Here is a 19712-nt window from a genome sequence, read left to right as displayed (position 1 = left end):
TGCAGCCACTGCGGCCCTCCAGGACTGAATCTGCCCACCCCTGATCTAAGGTCCATTAAAACTGGTTATATTTTTGTACAGATGTACTTACTTAATTCAGGTGTTTTGCTCAAAGGGATCACTCAAAGAGGTGGCAGCATTGTGAAATCAATTTGTGGCCTTGCACTTTATGGTTCTTCTCCTAAACCTCTAGGTTACACTGTACAGATGATTTACAGTAAAGATTGCTATTGAGTGCGCCAGCATGATATGGACTGATACAAACCCATTCAAAGCCTGTTTAGATTAGTAATTGACCTGTAGAAAATGTAAGTTGTTTAAAAACCTATCCGAAGGATTATTGTTCTTTACAATTTGTCGTATCATTTTTGACTATTCACATTAACTACAGTATATAATAGTGTGTGTGCAGCTGCAAATAACACCTCTTACAAAAGTAAAGTTCTTTCCAAGCTATTTTTATTTTTTAGTGTGAACGGTGACAAAAATATGGACCATGTTTTTATTTATATTTTAAATGAGTAATTTGGAAAAATCAGAGCACATACTGCAAGGCAGTTTTGAACCCTAGTCTCAGGCATAATGATTGAAAAAAAAAACAAAAAAAAAACAAGGTAGATAAGTAAACACATGCAAAATGAGAAATTAATTTGATTTAAATTAAATTTGTATTACATGGTTTTAATTAATTCCATGGTAAAATGTGAACATAAACTACAGAAAAATCAATTTAGCCCATGAAGCTCATTCATCTTAAGTCATGAACACCGCGTTTTTTTTGTTTTTTTTTGTTTTTTTTAGTGTGGAATTCGCCTTTGTTGTTTTCATTTATTCATGCACTGTGGTTTCATTCTGTTGTTCATAATGCTTACAGTGACTATCTGATGCCTGCACTGCCCCTCAGGACACTGTTGAATGCTGTACTGTAAGTTTAACATTTAACAAAAATGACTTTTAAACACACAACATCAATAAATTGGTTGAAGGCTGCATGGTGAAAGCTTTGATTTTGCTTGGGTGCCTTTTGTATGGAGTTTGCATGTTTTCCATGTATTTATGTGTGTTTTTTTCCTAGGGCACCAGTTTTCTTACTACAATCCAAAGGCAGGATTATGGTAGCAGTCATTTTTATGCCATTCTGCCTGCTGCCTACTGTGTACCAAGATTTTCAGACGTGAGGTACATTAAGTTCATTTAAGGTTTCCTTCACCTTCACCATTAAGTTTGACATTCCTTAAGTGTTTCTTTGAACTCAATATGGCTGTTGGTGGCAGACAAGAAAGATGACTGTCTTAAATAGCGTGTGTATAATAGACATAGGGACAGCAATTTAAATGCAAATGTTTAACACAAAAAATTACATTTTCAAAACAATGAGGAGCAAGTGTTTCCTTTTCAGAGCTTTTCAAACATATGGAAATCAGTTTCATCTATATAGAGTTCACTAAGGGGCAGCACGGTGGCGCAATGGGTAGCGCTGCTGCCTCGCAGTTAGGAGACCCAGGTTCATTTCCTAGGTCCTCCCTGCGTGGACTTTGCATGTCTGCGTAGGTTTCCTCCGGGTGCTCCGGTTTCCTCCCACAGTCCAAAGACATGCGGGTGCGGGTTAGGTGCATTGGCGATTGCTGTGGGTGTGCGCGCCCTACGGTGGGCTGGCGCCCTGCCCAGGGTTTGTTTCCTGCCTTGCACCCTGTGTTGGCTGGGATTGGCTCCAGCAGACCCCCTGTGACCCTGTAGTTAGGATATAGCAAGTTGGATAATGGATGGATGATTTCCATAATAAAGCACTCTGCATGTAATACATTTGTTTTACCAAGAAAGAATACCTGTTCACATTGCTGACAGATATACTGTATAACTTTTGGTCAGTTTAGAACAGTGTTTCCCAAACTCGGTCCTGGGGACCGACCCCCTGTGGCTGCAGGTTTTTGCTCCAACCAGATTCCTAATCAGTGACAACACCTGATAGCACTGATCTCATTTAATTAGCTGGGATTTTTTTTTCTTTTATTCGACATTCAGAAAAGCATAGCAGCATGATTTTTACATTTATATATACAGTTGGGTCCATAAATATATGGACAGAGAAATCTTTTTTCTAATTTTGGTTCTGTACATTACCACAAATAAATAAAACAACTCGGATGCAGTTGAAGTGCAGACTTTCAGCTTTAATTCAGTGAGGTGAACAAAACGATTGCATAAAAATGGAAGGCAACTAAAGCATTTTTTTAACACAATCCCTTCATTTCAGGGGCTCAAAAGTAATTGGACAAATTAAATAACTGAAAATAAAATGTTCATTTCTAATACTTGGTTGAAAACCCTTTGCTGGCAATGACAGCCTTAAGTCTTGAACTCATGGACATCACCAGATGCTGGGTTTCCTCCTTTTTAATTCTCTGCCAGGCCTTTACTGCAGCGACTTTCAGTTGCTGTTTGTTTGTGGGCCTTTCTGTCCGAAGTTTAGTCTTCAACAAGTGAAATGCATGCTCAATTCGGTTAAGATCAGGTGACTGACTTGGCCATTCAAGAATTTTCCACTTCTTTGCTTTAATAAACTCCTGGGTTGCTTTGGCTGTATGTTTTGGGTCATTGTCCATCTGTATCATGAAACGCCACCCAATCAATTTGACTGCATTTAGCTGGATTTGAGCAGACAGTATGTCTCTGAACACCTCAGAATTCATTCGGCTGCTGCTGTCCTGTGTCACATCATCAATAAACACTAGTGTCCCAGTGCCACTGGCAGCCATGCACGCCCAAGCCATCACACTGCCTCCACCGTGTTTTACAGATGATGTGGTATGATTTGGATAATGAGCTGTTCCACACCTTCTCCATACTTTTTTCTTGCCATCATTCTGGTAGAGGTTGATCTTGGTTTCATCTGTCCAAAGAATGTTTTTCCAGAACTGTACAGGCTTTTTTAGATGTTCTTTAGCAAAGTCCAATCTAGCCTTTCTATTCTTGAGGCTTATGAGTGGCTTGCACCTTGCAGTGCACCCTCTGTATTTACTTTCATGCAGTCTTTATGGTAGACTTGGATATCGATACGCCTACCCCCTGAAGAGTGTTTTTCACTTGGTTGGCTGTTGTGAAGGGTTTTCTCTTCACCATGGAAATGATTCTGCGATCATCCACCACTGTTGTCTTCCATGGACGTCCAGGTCTTTTTGCGTTGCTGAGTTCACCAGTGCTTGCTTTCTTTCTCTCTCAGGATGTACCAAACTGTAGATTTTGCCACTCGTAATATTGTAGCAATTTCTCGGATGGGTTTTTTCTGTTTTTGTAACTTAAGGATGGCTTTTTTTCACCTGCATGGAGAGCTCCTTTGACCACATGTTGTCTGTTCACAGCAAAATCTTCCACATGCTAGCACCACACCTCAAATCAACTCCAGGCCTTTCATCTGCTTAATTGATAATGACATAACGACGGACTTGCCCACACCTGCCCGTGAAATGTCCTTTGAGTCAATTGTCCAATTACTTTTGAGCCCCTGAAATGAAGGGATTGTGTTCAAAAAATGCTTTAGTTGCCTCATATTTTTATGCAATCGTTTTGTTCACCCCACTGAATTAAAGCTGAAAGTCTGCACTTCAACTGCATCTGAGTTGTTTCATTTAAAATTCATTGTGGTAATGTACAGAACCAAAATTAGAAAAAAGTTGTCTCTGTCCAAATATTTATGGGCCTAACTGTATTTCTGCTTTTGCTATAAATTTAAATGCTTAACTCTCTTTTGTTGATTTCATTAAACTTTGCCCTTTCTCTGTGCAGTTTTTCCCCCTTCGTTGTATCTTAATAATGACAATTTAAAACGAGCAGATCAGACACCCAGGCAAACAACACCGAATAATCAAAGGCTGCAACTACTTTAGAGTCAGACCCACTAATTAGTAAATAATGGATTGATAAAACAATTAGAAGACCTGCAAAAGTAGAATGAAAATCAAGATGAAAATACTGTTAAAAAGAAGAAAAAAAATTATTCCTATATAACTGCTTGGTACATTTTAATATTTTTTTTAGCTAACTTAGCTTTCTAATTTCTATATTGTTCCCTAAACACGCATACTTGGGAAATATCAGTTCACTTAATTAGCCCAGGAGTTCAATTAAAAACAGAAGCTGGTTGGAACAAAAACCTGCAGCCACAGGGGTTCCCCAGGACTGAGTTTGGGAAACACTGGTGTAGAAGAAGGCCCACAATAGTCACCTCTGGAGAAGGAAACAATTGTATCTTGCTTATTCTTTTCTTCCACCCTAGCAATCTTAGTTTCCTTCAGGTCATTTGCCATTTGATCTGTTTTACAGGGAAAAAAGACTTTTCTTTTCTGGATTTTCTACTGTTAATGATTATGCTTCACAATAACTTTCTTGTTAGCGGCGTCCATCATAAGCTAGAGTTGCTGTTTACACAGAACCATCATTTTGTATGTATCTTTTTATTTTGATACACTTACATTTGTTACCTTTTAGATATTTTAATATTCAATGTATTTATTTGCTGTATTTCTTTTTGAAGCTATTCTCGTATAAGTAAAACAGGGAGATGGTTTTTAGATCATTTCAAAGAAGGCATCAGTGCTGTCAGGATCCAGTTCATCTGTAATGATTTTATGGAGTGTTTCACTTGATTGCAGACACTGAAAGCTGCTTTGTGTTCTTCCATGAGGACTCCGGCACAATCAAATGCTAGACTACTCTTATAACCGTCACTTTCTCATATCCTTCATATGCTGTCACACCTCATTTCATCCTGCCTGGCTTTGCTGTCGTTTTCATCTACCTATCGTCTGTTTATGTCAGTATTCAGTTTAGGCACACAGCTGATGAAGAGTCTTAAGATTTCTTTTATTTTAGTGTGGAGTTAGCCATTTTTTTTCCTTTTACTAATGCTAGTTTACAGTATTAATTTTATAAATAATTTTTGTCAATGAAATTGACTGTGTCCTTAATTTTAGGAACTCCTTCCAATACTCGGCCTCTGTGGAGTCACTAGTCTGTTTAATAATGAGCAAGGAGACCTTGGCAGTCGAGCTTCATGCTCAAGAGCTGTAAGAGGAAACTGAGTGAAATTCAGCAATTGTGACACTGAACATACATTCATTTCATGGGACCCGAGTAGAATATGCCATTTGTTTGTGCTTCCTCAGTAGTAATAACAATAAAAAGGAATTATGTCCAGAAAACCTTGGTTCATTCTTGCTTGGAACCCTCATAGATGCATAACTTTTCATTATAAGTAATGAATACTTATTTAATCCTCTAGTACATGGTTTTGCCTTTTTCTTTTCACTGTTCAGAAAACTGCATAAAGGTAAACCATTTTGTATTTAGTAATATTACCACAATTAATTAGAGTCCTTTATTAGTGTTAATTGTTATTAAAGTAACAATGTAATAAAATAAGTTCTATTTATACTAGTAAGGAAAGGACTGGCTACCTAACCCTCTGAGAACGTGTATGAGGTGCGGCAGAATCATCAGAACCCCAGTCAAAAGCAGTGAACGCCTCCTGGACTGAACATACTGTATGTGTCTTTAACTTAACAAGATGACTGCTTGCTTTTCTGCAGTTAGCAGGGAGTCTTAAGCAGCATTCTTATTTGCCTAACATGGTGAAGCGTACAGGTCATGGTTGACACCTTTGCCATATTACTTAAGAAGGACTTGATTTCAAATTAAAATAATGTTTGAAATGAAGGTTTTGGGTCTGGCTGATCCAAGATTAATTTCGGTACACTTGCTTAATTCTGAAGTATGTGTTCATACGGATAGTCAGAACTTGCAAATAATTTAAAAGAATTCTCCACTTCAAAAATATATTTTTTATATTCTAAGATTATTGTCCAAAGAACTGGGTGGGCGGGGGAGTTTGGAGTGGATCTTCTGTTTACAAAGGCAATCCCAAGGGGACTTGCATTTCTTGTTTATAATGTGTGCTAATTTTTTTTTCCCAAATTCTGTTTAAAAATATTTTAGCAAAAAATGCAAGCACTTTTCATGTCGTGAGCATAGGACTGGATAGCTGAGGTGTATTATGAGACACAAGTAACTCGAGACATTTATTTTTCTCTATTCCATGGACATTCCATTTTCACATTGTTTGGTAATATACAACATTTGTCACCATATTATTTACATCTCGATTTCACTTAAAAACATGACATTTAAGATGTTTCTCAGCCATCATTACAAACTACAGGGGTAATTAAGATATATAAAAATATATACATTTTGGGTGAAGTACCCTTTTAAAGTAAAAGTAGTAGCTGCAGTAGTGTTGTCACTTGTACACTGAAGTTTTTATTTGCATGTCTGTGCAGCCTATCATCACTCACTAGTGCTATAAGCAAAAATGACTGTATTTATGCTAGTTCAAGCTCTTTATTGTCATCGTGTAACACAAAAATTATTTTTATGACAGTTCCCAAAGGTGCATTTAAAGAATAGAATAGAAGTAACAATTTAAAAGCAGAATTCAAGCTAACAGAAAGGAAAAATTGAGTGAATTGCTGTACTTATGATATCCTGACATGAGAATGTGTGAATTATTTTCATTAAATACATGAACTATAAGTAAAAAATAGATTTTTTTTAATAATTATTGTTTAAAAATAACAAGCATGGACATAAATAGGAATACTGTATCTCAAATGGCCAACATCTGCAGTCATATTTTAATTCAATTTATTTTTAAAAAGCAGATAGCCATCTGTGAGCTCAATATGTACATATACTGTGTAATAATTATGAATGTAGTATGCAAGTATGAAATGCAGCATGAAAGCAAAACAGTGCTGAAATATAAAAAGAGAAACATTATACAATATACTGTATACTGTATACAGTATTGTGTAAAAGTCCTATGTCACTCATGAAAATGTTTTTTTTTTTTGCTTTTTTTTTTTTTTTTTAAACTTGTGGCGTAGTGGTGGCTCTGATGCTAGGGTGTGTGCTGGCAATCGGAAGGTTGCCAGTTCGAATCCCATAAATGCCATTAGTGGCTCTACTCCGTAGGGCCCTTAACCAACAATTGCTCTGGTCTGAGTATGACGTTAATCTGCATGCAGCCCTACAAGCAGGTCCTCCAGCTTGCAGGGAAAACTTAGGAGTTGGTGGCAGGGTTGGCACTCCAGCCACAGTGAAACACCTCACACTGTTCAGCATGGTGCTGAGGTGTCACCCGTTGCATGGTGGTTTGTGGTGGGTGTGAAAATTACTAGTGGGAACTGACTGGAAAAGCATGATCTGTTATTATAATAATAACTTTATAACTTTGTATTTTTAAAAATGTTGTGTGATATAGAGAACTTTATTCCTTCCATCCATCCATTATCCAACCCACTACATCCTAACTACAGGGTCACGAGGGTCTGCTGGAGCTGATCCCAGCCAACACAGGGCGCAAGGCAGGAAACAAACCCCGGGCAGGGCGCCAGCCCACTGCAGGGCACACACACTCACACACACACACACACCAAGCATGCACTAGGGACAATTTAGGATCGCCAATCCACCTAACCTGCATGTCTTTGGACTGTGGGAGGAAACCCACTCAGACACAGGGAGAACATGCAAGCTTCACGCAGGGAGGACCCGAGAAGTGAACCCGGATCTCCTAACTGCGAGGCAGCAGTGCTACCACAGTGCTACTGTGCTGCCCACTTTATTTCTTCACAGTGGGAATTTGGCTTTTAACAGAAGCCTTTTAAATAAATATATTTACATGCACACTATGGTCTGAACACACATTAGAATGACTGAAAGGGAAGAACAATTTAAAAAGAAAGAAAACTTCTGCCCTGGCAATCACAGTCAGGCTTTATGCAGCTGTGCAGCTGTATTGCTGCTGCTATTGTAATTGTTTGCCAATGCCCCTGGAGCATATTTCAAGTTAAGGCCCAAAAGAAGCAGCAAAAGGCCAAGACAAAAGGAAAAAAAATAAATAAACAGTAGCGACCATAACCCAGACGAGAGGCAAAATCAAAGTCAAATAACAGGCAATAAGTTGTAACCAGGCAATACAAGAAAAGAAAGCACACAATAGCAAAATGAAAATAAGGAGTTTTAGCGAAAGGCTGAACTTTTATGCCGGTTGTTGATCAAGTCAAGATCACAACCCCAGAGACTCTGCCCCTAGAGATGAGGGACGTAACCCTGACAATGGTATGCAAATAGCTTCTCTTAAAGAAACAGGCTACAAAGCATCAGTTTACAGCCGAAGTCCTGACCGGTTGTTACTGAGATTCTGTATTTTCTTCTGCCTGTCCTAACTGCTAAACCAAAACTCAAAGCCAGTTCACTAATAATGAACACTAACAATGGCTACACAGATAATTCTTTAAGTTTACATGCAAACACATTCCAAGAAGTGCATGGTGCTGACCTTTTGTCCAGTGATACAACCAGTCCTACAAGGGTTGCTTCATAAGGAAAGGAAAACAAAGAGCATCAGGAAAAGATGTAAAAAATGTAGAACTATTAGAAAACAGCTTCAAAGCTAAGATGTGTCAAAAATTGATTCTCCAGCCCCAAAAAGCTATATCCAGAATTAATTGTTAAACCTTACGAAAATGGTAAAATAATTTAAAATGAACCCCAGTCATATCAAAAATTGTGTTTATTCACTTTACAATTTGAACAGTGGTAGATTAGGTAACTTGTTGAGGCTGACCCAGCGAGTCAAGTAGCAGGGGGTCTAACTAGTGACCTTGTACTTTAAATCCCATTGGCTTAGCTACTAGGCCAGAGTGCCTCCCATTTAACTGAATAATGTGTCTATCTGGTGGAACATTTAAAATGGGAAATATCACATCCTACCTTAACTGTATGAGAGGTGCTGTGAAATCTGGATAATTTTTGTAATTGTCTTTAACATTCAATAAAAATTGATTCCCCAAACACAAATGTAATGGTGCAAGTGTACGCCACACACATTAGCACATGTTTCATGTTCGTAACATCTGCTTGGTTAGGTATCAAAATAAAGAATGGAGAATTATAGCCAGAATAACTGTTATGAAATGGAGTCTTAAACATGGCAAAAATGGGCAAAAAAATTCTGAAAAGGCTCACTTAGTCCAGTTTACTCCCAAGTGGAACAGCAGGCTTCAGCCTAGCCAGGCCCCAAAAATAGGAAAGCTGCTTATATAGTTCAAAATATATGTAATGTTTCAGAAAGGCCTGACAATGGGGAAGTGCCAAGCAAAACTCTGGCTTGGGACTAAAATGCCCCAGGAATACTTTATACATGAAAACTAGTTATTTAAACAAAATACGTAAATAACAAAAAAAATGTTGGAACAGACAGTCCTAAGGTGAACAATCCAAAAATCTGAATTCAAAAATAGTAGCAAAAAATATAAAAATAAACTAGCAAAAAGCAGAGAACTGGCAATACTTAATAAAAATTCAGTCAACTTTGTTGAAAACGGTGCCTGAGCTCCTTTATTCTAGGCTTTAAATAGCCAGCTGGAGGGCTCAGGAGCTGTGACACCAGGGTAGTCCTGCCTCCAGGGGAACCAGCCACAAAGTGCACAGCATTAGAAACTTAACAGGAATGACAAGATAAAAAAAAAATTCAAAAACAACAATAAAACATAAAATATACACACATTCAGGCTGTAATATAACAGCAACAGCCAGTTCCTGTAAACATCTCCCCTTCCAAGCATCCATCTAAACCTGAAAGGTCTTGCGCTATCAGAGTAAATCATTAGGTGTAAGCAGACCTGGATACTTTAATTCATACAATTGGCCTTTGACCCTTTGTGGCTGGTACTTTGTCCCTATTTCTGTATTAGAATTTAACATTTCAGGATACCATTGTATCATTTATGTGCTCACCTCCATATCCAGATGAGTTTTACTTTGCACACATTTACAATAGGACTGTATTTTAAGTGCAGTCAGTATTCAGGGTAAATTTTCTGATACACAGGTGCTACACTTTATTAGAACTGGATTAATTCTAAGTCAAAAGAAGTTTTCTGCTGTCTAATGGCTAGGATGACATAGTTAGGTAGCAAAGGCTGAGCCAAGTAGTCATAAATTAAATAATTAATTGTTCTATTAAGAAGAATTTGTATATTTCTAAACTTTTAATAGGAAGCAAAAAATCAGTGCAGCAAGTCTAAGTATGTGATCTGTGTTTAAATCATGGAGTCAGACTGGTGGCACAATCCTTGTGACTACCAAATACATACATCCAAAACTTTAGTATGAATTACGTAGGCAAACACTGGACATGTCATGCAAACCAATGAAAGCATACACACTCTCTAGATCTTTGTGGGAGTGATTTCTTATTGCTAAGCTCTTTGAAAGTCAGCCCAGTAAAAGCTATATTAAGAAAGTCAAATACATTCTTTATCTAAATGCCAGTGTTTTCTAAAAAGTTATACACTGATAAGGTTAACTGAAAGAAGTTTTGTAAATAAGACAGCAGAAACACTGAAAGCAACTTTTATCTTTTAAGTACATATACACTGCAATAACTGATCAGATTAAATATGCCTGGAGTCATTTCATTTGGATAAGTTCTTAATACAGTAGCACCTTTTGTTGTTTTTTATTTTAGAGGCAATGTTATGAACTGATGTGTGCTGAGAAGCCCAAATAGACAGCCTCCAGGCTGGGATTTGGATCGATTTTCAGGGAGCTATGAGGCAGTAGTGCGAAACACTGTCCCCCCTGAACAAGCCAACAAAGCTTTAATTTATCAAGGATCTTTATTGTCATTCCAACATCCATATGTAGAAACTAAAATTGGTACTTCGATTCTGGTAATTAAACACTGCCCATGATAATCCCATACAAAAAAATAATCATAATAAAAAGTACCCTATAAGTAGCCCCTTAACCCCCAAAACTTCGTGATAAAGGTAAAAGAGATAAACACAATAAAATACAATGAAATAATATTTATACATAAGTAAGATAACTATAGCTAAAAGAAGTATTATTGCAGCATGCCAGTAGTTAGCAGTAAGTAAAAAAGGGAGCAGCAAATAATTTAGTAACTGAGACTACTGAAACAAAATGCAAAGTGAAGTCTAAGTTGCTCAGAGTGTACAGTCGGATTTAGTGATGATGTATTCATTCATCCAAGAAGAAGCTGTTCCTCAATCTGGTAGTGCTATCCTGTAAGCCAGGGGTGTCCACCTCCGCAATGGCTGCAGATTTTCATTTTAACCATCTTCTTAATTAGTGAGCCATTTTTGCTGCTGATTAACTTGTTTTGCCTTCATTTTAATTGACGTGACTCAGACCCCTTAGTTGTTTCTTTTTCCTTAATGAGCAGCCAAACAATAATGAGACACAAAACAAGCCACCACATGACCAGCTAACCTGAAAATAAAGAATGGTGAAGGTTTCGGTCATGTTGGTCTGCTCAGGTCACCAAAACATCTTGACCGTGGTCTTAGAAAAAAACAATATCAACAGTCTGATGTGGCAGAATGAGAGCAGCAACAAGTCATGATATTCAGTAACGGCATTAATTAACAGCAAGAAGTGGCTTCTCATTAAGAAACTGGTTGGAGTGACATTGGCTGGAGTTTGACGTTCTAATTTAGCTGGTCATCTGTTGGCTCGTTTTACATCTCATTTCTGTTTGGCTGCCATTTAATGAAGAAACAAATCAATTCAGAGGACTGAATCCTTAAAAGCAGGGCTATTAAAATGAAGGGAAAATGAGTTAATTAGCAGTGAAAACTGCTCGCTGATTAGGAAAAGAGTTAGAATGAAAATCTGCAGCCACTGCGGCTCACCAGGACTAGAGTTGGACACCCCTGATGTAAAATGTGCAGTCTCCTGCCTGATGGGAAGGGGGCAAACAGTCCATGGGCAGGATGAGTGACATCTTCCATAATGGAGGGGGCTTTGCTTTTGTACCTGCTGGTTGGTGTCAATGTCTTCAATAGTGGGTAGGCTGCTGCCAATGATCTGCTGTGCAGACTTTTCGACGTGTTGCAGTGCTCTCCCGTCTGCGGCCAAGCAGCTGCTGTACCAAACTGTAATACACGAGGTGAGGATGCTCTCTACCACACACTTGTAATAGGAGGTCAGAGTAGAGCCAGTTTCAGCCTCCTCAAGAAGTAGTGGCGTTATTAATTATGAGATGAGTTTACTGCGATCATATTTATTCATATTATTATGTAGTCATAATGTTAAAGAATATAACAAAAGTTAATCTTGAAAATGTGATGTGTAGTTTAAAACGAACAGTGTCCTTATTATGCTGTGTGGTGTTCAGTGACCATTCTAAGATGTCTGCCAGTTGAGCACAGTGTCTAGGCAGGATAAAGAAAATAAGACACGCTGAGGAGCCTGGAAGAAACGGTGAAACCTTAACAGTATTTGTTCTCATAGTCCTGCTGTGGTTTGTCTGACTAGTTTGCTGGGCTAGGACGAGAATGGCATTAACTGTTGATATGATTTGTATCACTGTCTATGAAACAACATGAGAAAATAATTCCAAAACCCCATACATGTTCAAAAGTCAATTCTGGAAGATGTAATGTACCCCAGAAACTGATAAGCATGATGTTATGATCAGTAGTTTTTATTAATTTCTTTGTGGGTCTTCCTGAACTGTTTTAACCAAAGTATGCATATTTTTTGGGGTTTCAGAACTCCATGATTGTGAAAATAACATCTATCTATTACAAGACGTTTTGAGAAAGTAAAAAAATGATAGCATTTTGCTACAGTGTCATCTTGTTTTCTATATGGGTGCCATTATTTTGTGAGTCTCATTTCCGGTTGCTGGTGATGCGGTTGAGGAGGTTGCGATATATGACGTTAATGCGACGGGTTTAAAGGTCAGAACTGTCAGCCATGTTTTCATCTGAGTTAGTCACTCATTTTCCAACCCGCTACATCCTAACACAGGGTCACGGGGGTCTGCTGGAGCCAATCCCAGCCAACATAGGGCGCAAGGAAGGAACAAATTCTGGGCAGGGCGCCAGCTCAGACACACACACACCAAGGACAATTTAGGATCACCAATGCACCTAACCTGCATGTCTTTGGGAGGAAACTGGAGCACCCGGAGGAAACCCACGTAGACACGGGGAGAACATGCAAACTCCACACAGGGAGGACCCAGGAAGTGAACTCAGGTCTCCTTACTGCGAGGCAGCAGCGCTACCACTGTGCCACCATGCTGCCCTTTCATCTGAGTTTTGCAAATAATCCTTGTGTTAGCGTGCAATTCATTTTGTAATAATTACCTTCCTGGCTTTTGAACTGTGCTCTCGTTTTTGGTACCTTAATTTTTGACTAGCAGCTGATTGGCTTGACTTTTGGTTCTGAATTTGGCTGCATTTCATCTTTTGATCCTTAGCGTTAAAACCTTTACTGTTCTGTGAATCACTACACTTGATCCAGGGGACACAGTGGAGTGTTTGTGGGAATAAGGTATGTCTAAGTGTACACGCTTTACCAGTGGGTTTGTATTGAGTGGATTTGGATAATGTTTTGCCGGTTGATATAAATCCAAGCTCACCGTGAAAGCATCTATTAAAAATATAAGATAATTACACTAGTTTTTGAAGCATGTAGATTTGATTGTGCTCAAAGGCAATTTATGTAAATTAATTAATAGTAATAGTTGTAATAAAAAGAGAGAAATTAACAAAGATTTGGGGCACAACAGGGTGAGCCATGTTTAACCATAGGGAGTTTTACCAGGAAATAAAATAAAAAGAACCAAAATATGACCAGGTAACTGAGCAAACGTATTAGTAAGTGGTTAGAAGGTCTAAAGAGATGTGCCTTGTTCAGACATGAGTTCATAATGACTGCCAATGAGTGGTTCTGTTGTCCATGAAATAAATAAATGAAGGAAAAATCAAATAAATACCTAAAGAAATAGGCAACAAAAACAAATTTCACAACACATTTAATCATCTCTGCTCACGTATCATTATGTTTTTTATTTATTTATTGTCACATTTCACAATACATTTACTGTGTTTATTTGCGTATTTATTTATTTATTTAATCCCATCTAAAATATTCCCTTGACATGTATCTTGCAATTTGTCTACTTTAGAAATCTAGAGATCCTAATCGACAGCATTTGTATTAGATAATTTATTATATTAGATAACACCAGAGCAAGACTACAGTGTTCAGCTGACATTATAGCCCAAATGGGACCCCCAATTACAACAGGATATTTTATATACTGGGTAAAGGTGCTATGTTTAAATTTGACAAAGTAGAGTCCAGTTGGCCATGATGTTTTATTTCATTTGTAAAGAGCGGCAGAGATTCGTTAACATTTTCTTTTGGGGATTTGGAAAAAAAAAAGGCCAGAATCAAAACAGGGGTCTGTTACGAGGATTATCATTTTACCAAAAACAAATCACTTATCAAAATCATAAGTCAAAGCAAAACAAGGAGTTCAGACCTGAATCTTTTCCCTACTAAATATTTTTTTTTGATTGAGCACTAATCTCTTGGAGGTCCTCCCAATAAGAGGTGTTATAGTTCAGGCACTTGCTTAATGCCAATAGCCATCTTGGATCACGTTATTATGAAAATAACCCTTAATTTTCCTTAATAATAGCCCAAAAGTGCCAAAGTACATGTAGTGATGCTGATAGTTTTTCAAAGCCTAAGAGAAGCCATCAAGTGTTTCCCATCAGTGAAAACAATGAAGGATGGAGAAGCCAGTGAGTACCCACAATAGGAGGAGGAGGAGGAGGAGGTTAGGAACATGCACTGATACAGCGCATTGCCACACACACCATGTGACAAACCAACTCAGGACCCCAGATTAGGACCCGAGTGCAGCCATGTGGCAGGTGACACCTCAGCCCCACACTAGTTCAGATGGAGTGGAACCAGTGTGAGGTTTTTTATGGTGGGTGGAATGCCAATTCTGCCACCAACCCCCATGTTTTTCCCTGTAGGTTGGAGGGCCTACTTGCAGGGCTGGATGCAGATTAACGTCATATCCAGGACGGGTAGCCACAATAGGCTAAGATATTTTTTTAAAAATAAATGTAAAAATGTGTTTAAACTGTGTGTATGTGTACAAGATATTTTTCATTGCTCGATTGTCCCTTGAGGGTTAAGCTAAAATGTCAGAATCCTGTTCATTCAAGAGAGAGAGAGAACAAGTATAAAAATGTACAATGTATTTTAATATTATTTGTGTGTAATTTATCAGTTCAACTTTATCATAGGTATGTATGTAAATGAAAAATGACCGATAAATTTTGTCTGCTACTCTTCACAGTTTCATGCATTTATGGTTTAATTACATTTTCATTTAATTTATGACAATGGAGTGGTATATTTTTAGAAAAACTTTATTCAAGGTGCAAGAGGTGTTATACTACCAAAAGCTGATGTGATCACAATGTATGAGTGCCTCTCAGAAATTCAGCAGCATTAGACATTCTGTTGTGGTTTAATAATAGACAAGATGGGATACTAGGACACCTTAGGCACTTTCTAATCAATTCATCCACATGAACCAGGCCTCTTCTGATAGAAGCAGGCTGCCGTCTATTAATGTTCAATGGTGGAAACATTTGAAAAACGAATTGCTTCATTAGTACACATTTAAAAGGCAAGTACATTTATCTTTTTAAGAGGACAGAAAATATTTTACTGGTTGGCAAAGAGCTTTGGTTAATATTAAATTTTGACTAATTGAGGTCTAAGTACTGAATTAAGGTTACGACTGTTGGAACAAGTACAGTCAAAATAAAGGCTAAATTAGAAGGACTGGGCAATGAAAACAGATTGAATGAGAAAGACAAAGAATAGTTAAAAAACAGGCAGGGGTCAAAATAATAATAATAATAAAAAAATAGAGATACAATATTCCAAACCTACAAAATGCTAACCAAAAGTCAAAATCCAAATTACTTGATCTCTGGTCTATGTCCTCCTAATACAAAAATATTTGAAAACAAAAGTTTTATCTTCAATAAAATAAGCAGATGAAAAATAAGCAAGTTGAAAGCTTTCTAAAGGTAAGGTTAATGACATCACGTGGCGAGGAACCTTCAAATCTTGATGTTATTTCTGAGAATCTAGGTGGAACAGAATCGGCAAGCTTGTTAAACTGAATTGGATTTTTTGTCTCAGTGGTTCTAATGTGTGAGCTCTGGTGACCACGTGACTGGCAAAGGAACATCATTGCTGCGAACAACATAATGAAGGCATAACATTAAAATAATATTAACAATAGGAAAAACTAATCCAAAGCAGTAGTCTGTAGCACTAGGGTGTTGTACTGTGTTAGCCATTATGAATGTAGAGAAAAGCTAGTAGAATCTTCACCAAGCAGCTCTGAAAATGTCTGCTTTATTTGGGTCTACATAACCTCTGAGAGTCTGCCTTTTCTGACATGAATGTCATGAAATCAAAGTTCAGCACAAGACTGACAGATGAACATTTAAATGACTCCATAAGAATGAACCTCAGTGGCTACACTCCACCATACACCTCTCTTGTTGACTCCATGCAGTGCCAGTCATCTGACTAACTAAAAAACACATCACACATGCAACTGGACATGAGAATACTCTTGTGAAGTGAAACAGTGACATGTAACAAAATGACAAATGAATAAGTAATATCTGTGTATTTGTAATTGCATTGTTTTGTTTTGACAGCATTCATGTTTTAATTCAATAGTGAGATACACTAGAAAATGCATACAGACATACAAAATGCACTTGCAGGTGAACTAAATATTTTTTTGTGATGTTCTAATGCAAAATGTCAGTTGTGGACACCAACATTTTGTAAATGTTCAGGCAAAACAAGCTTATTCAGTTTGCTTGGGTTGAAATAAGCTATGAGAATAAATGTTAGAAAACATGAGTAGCTCTCGGCCATTTTCATTTTGTAAATGTAGCTCTCAGGGGAAAAAAGGTTGGAGACCCCTGCTCTAGAAGCAATATTATTATAATTACAAAATGAGGTGAGTTTCTTGTGTAAATGTCCCTAAATGTTGTTCTGCAAAAACATCTCTGAAAATGTTATTCAGTTTCTGGTGATCAAAAACCGTACCATGACTTGTCTTCCCCTTTAGTATTGGTCATGAGAAATACATGTTTTATGGTTTAAAACTGTCTGTGAAGTGGGTATTATTTAAGTTTTGTTTTTTTTTCAACATGCAGTAACACTTAAAAAGTAGGAACAGGCTCCTGTGTTGCACCCACTAAGTAAAAAGCAAAGGCTGAGTACATGATAACCATTTTAAAAAATCCACTTTAATGGGACAGTCTGCTTATTGACTTGTAGCAATTCTAAAATGCTTCTTTATTGCAGAACCTACTATAGAAGCCATTCCATTTCCAGAAATTACTGAAGACACTTCAGTTAATTCTGAAGCAGTCCTAAAGGAGGAGGAGCCCTTGGCCACTTCTGAAGACCCAGTGGTATCGCCACCTTTGGACAACTGCAATATGTCTGTCGGCCAATATTTAGCTGAAGATGCTACCCAGGAAAGAAAAGGTAGGTAACAATATATATTTTATATGCTTTATTTATGTAGTATATACTAACAGCTAGAGAGAGGAAGAGAAAATGATGCATGCACTCTCCTGAACCCAGAGTAAATGTAAATCAGGCCAAAATTATAAAAAAGACTGGTTTGTTAAAACAAATAAGCAAGGGAAAACACAAGGAACATAGATAGATAGAGAGATAGATAGATAGATACTGTATTTATGTGTCCTCAGTGGGGGGAATCTGACTTTTTAAAAAAGCTCTAGAAGTAAGTGGAATACGTAATGCACATTACCTTTAATGTGTTGCCCTACTGCTCTCAAGATTGTGTTGGTGAGTTTAGCACTGTACATTCAGCTCATCAACAGAAATTTAGTGATTTCAGGAACATTAAGACAGACTACTTCAGCTAGGAGAAGGAATAATTCAATTGCCAAATTATTTTGTGGACGCTTCTACCCATGGCTGCTCAAAGTGTGTGTGAAGCTACTGGTAACACATGAGCAGGTGAACAGAGAGCAGTGGACATGCGAAGACTACAAATTCCATAACCTTAACATGGTTAAGGGTTTACATGGCCACATAATTAGATTACAGTATCACAAATCTACCTCTTTTGACTAGGTGTCTTAGAGGCTAATAGCCCAGTTTCTCTAACCAAAATAAGGGTTTATATGGCATTTTGGTTTTTGAGGCACATGTAAACACATCTACTGTGTGTAGCTAGCTGTTTACAGTCACAAAAGGCACTCTCCCAGTGATATAGCACCATCTGTTGGCAGCAGTACTAGTCCTGACCTGATATCCCATTTACAGTACAATATATACTACAGTATATATTATCAATGTCAGTGTTTCCTAACCAGCTCAGAGATAAGTGTTTGCAGACAAAGCACTTAGCGAGTGCTTTGCTGGTAGCTCCCAGCAGCTTTATCACTTTGCCCCAACCCTCTCTGCCTCAGAGGCAACTTGTATGCCCAGTATCCACTGGCCCCGTGAGACTCACTGGTGATCACACACCCAGGCAGATGGACTCTAGCAGCCAGGAGATGCATCTGCTGTGCCTGCAACATCACAATCACAGAGCTGCTTTTATGCCAGCTTTTCCAAGTAGTCCTGTCATCCTTAGACGGGTCTTGACCACCTGAGGAGCTTGCCCCTCTCAGGTTCAGACCCAAGTGTGCCACACTATTATTTCAATGGCATACTGGTGGAAAAACACTGATCTATGTCTTATTAAATCCAAACATAACTTGGTTGTCAGCAAGGGATAGGAGATAAAGGCTTTCTGTAAAGTGTAATTATAAACTTCTGTTCTCACATTATTAATTAAGGAATCTGTCCAATACATTCATTATGCATTTATCTGTTTAGAACCTGCAGCAGATGGAGAACTGGGTGAGTACAATAACATCACAGTTGGCAAACAAATTGAAGCTAGATTTGTGCTATTTACTATATGCCCTGGATGACGTTAGCCCACTTTCCTCACCAAAAGCCCTCTCTTCTCCCTCTTTCAAGTTTTCTCCCACTCGCTCTCTCTCTGTCTGCTATTACATTTTTTTATTTGACCACCTCTCTCCTGTAACTTAGCAATCTATAGGTCCCACAAATACTAATTCCATCTTGCCATAGTTTATCTTGGAAAGAATATACCAGGTACAAAACCATTACATCCATCCATTATTCTGTATCTGCCTATTAGGTTGTGTGAATGCAGAGAACTGGAGTCTGTTTTAGCAGCATTTGGTTCAAGTCAAGAAAGCGTACTGGACCCACATCACTTCATCACAGAGTCAACGCAGACATACTCACACTGGTTCAGTGTAGAGTCACCAAATAACCTAGCACACATTTTATCACTGCGGTCATTGAGTTGCAACATATTAGTTGGACATGCAGGAAAGTATTTCATGTTGTGTGCATGTGACAGTATTGTTACTCTAGCAATGCCCACTTTTGCCATGTGGCATAAAATCAGTTTATTTGAGGGAAATACATATAAACACAGGAAACATTGTAAATTCCAAACAGACAGTTGAGGTTCCAGGATCTGAACGCAGTGAGGCAACAGTCTGTACTCAAGCACCACCATGCAGCCCCCATAAGTAAACTCTCAAATCATGAAAAGCACTTTTAGTCTAATGTGCTCACTGGCAATTTATTTAGGAATTGGTCAGTTGCTTTATCACCCAGATGTGAAGCCATCTTTGTTA

General features: G+C 38.0%; 1 protein-coding gene across 2 annotated transcripts in view; it reads left to right on the top strand.

Moving 5' to 3' along the window:
- mgarpa (mitochondria localized glutamic acid rich protein a) overlaps window positions 1-19712 on the top strand; it is a 67812-nt gene that overhangs the window by 32587 nt on the left and 15513 nt on the right. Inside the window, exons 5-6 of one of the 2 annotated variants that reach the window (XM_051928245.1) lie at window positions 17317-17502; window positions 18871-18894. In XM_051928245.1, coding sequence (XP_051784205.1) covers window positions 17317-17502; window positions 18871-18894 — 210 coding nt within the window. The remainder of the gene's footprint in view (window positions 1-17316; window positions 17503-18870; window positions 18895-19712) is intronic. The other variant, XM_051928247.1, reaches the window with a different exon arrangement.

Source organism: Erpetoichthys calabaricus, chromosome 5 (assembly GCF_900747795.2).
Source record: "Erpetoichthys calabaricus chromosome 5, fErpCal1.3, whole genome shotgun sequence".
NCBI lineage: Eukaryota > Metazoa > Chordata > Cladistia > Polypteriformes > Polypteridae > Erpetoichthys > Erpetoichthys calabaricus.
Note: the sequence above shows the minus strand (reverse complement) of the source record. Positions and strands in the feature narration are given on the sequence as shown.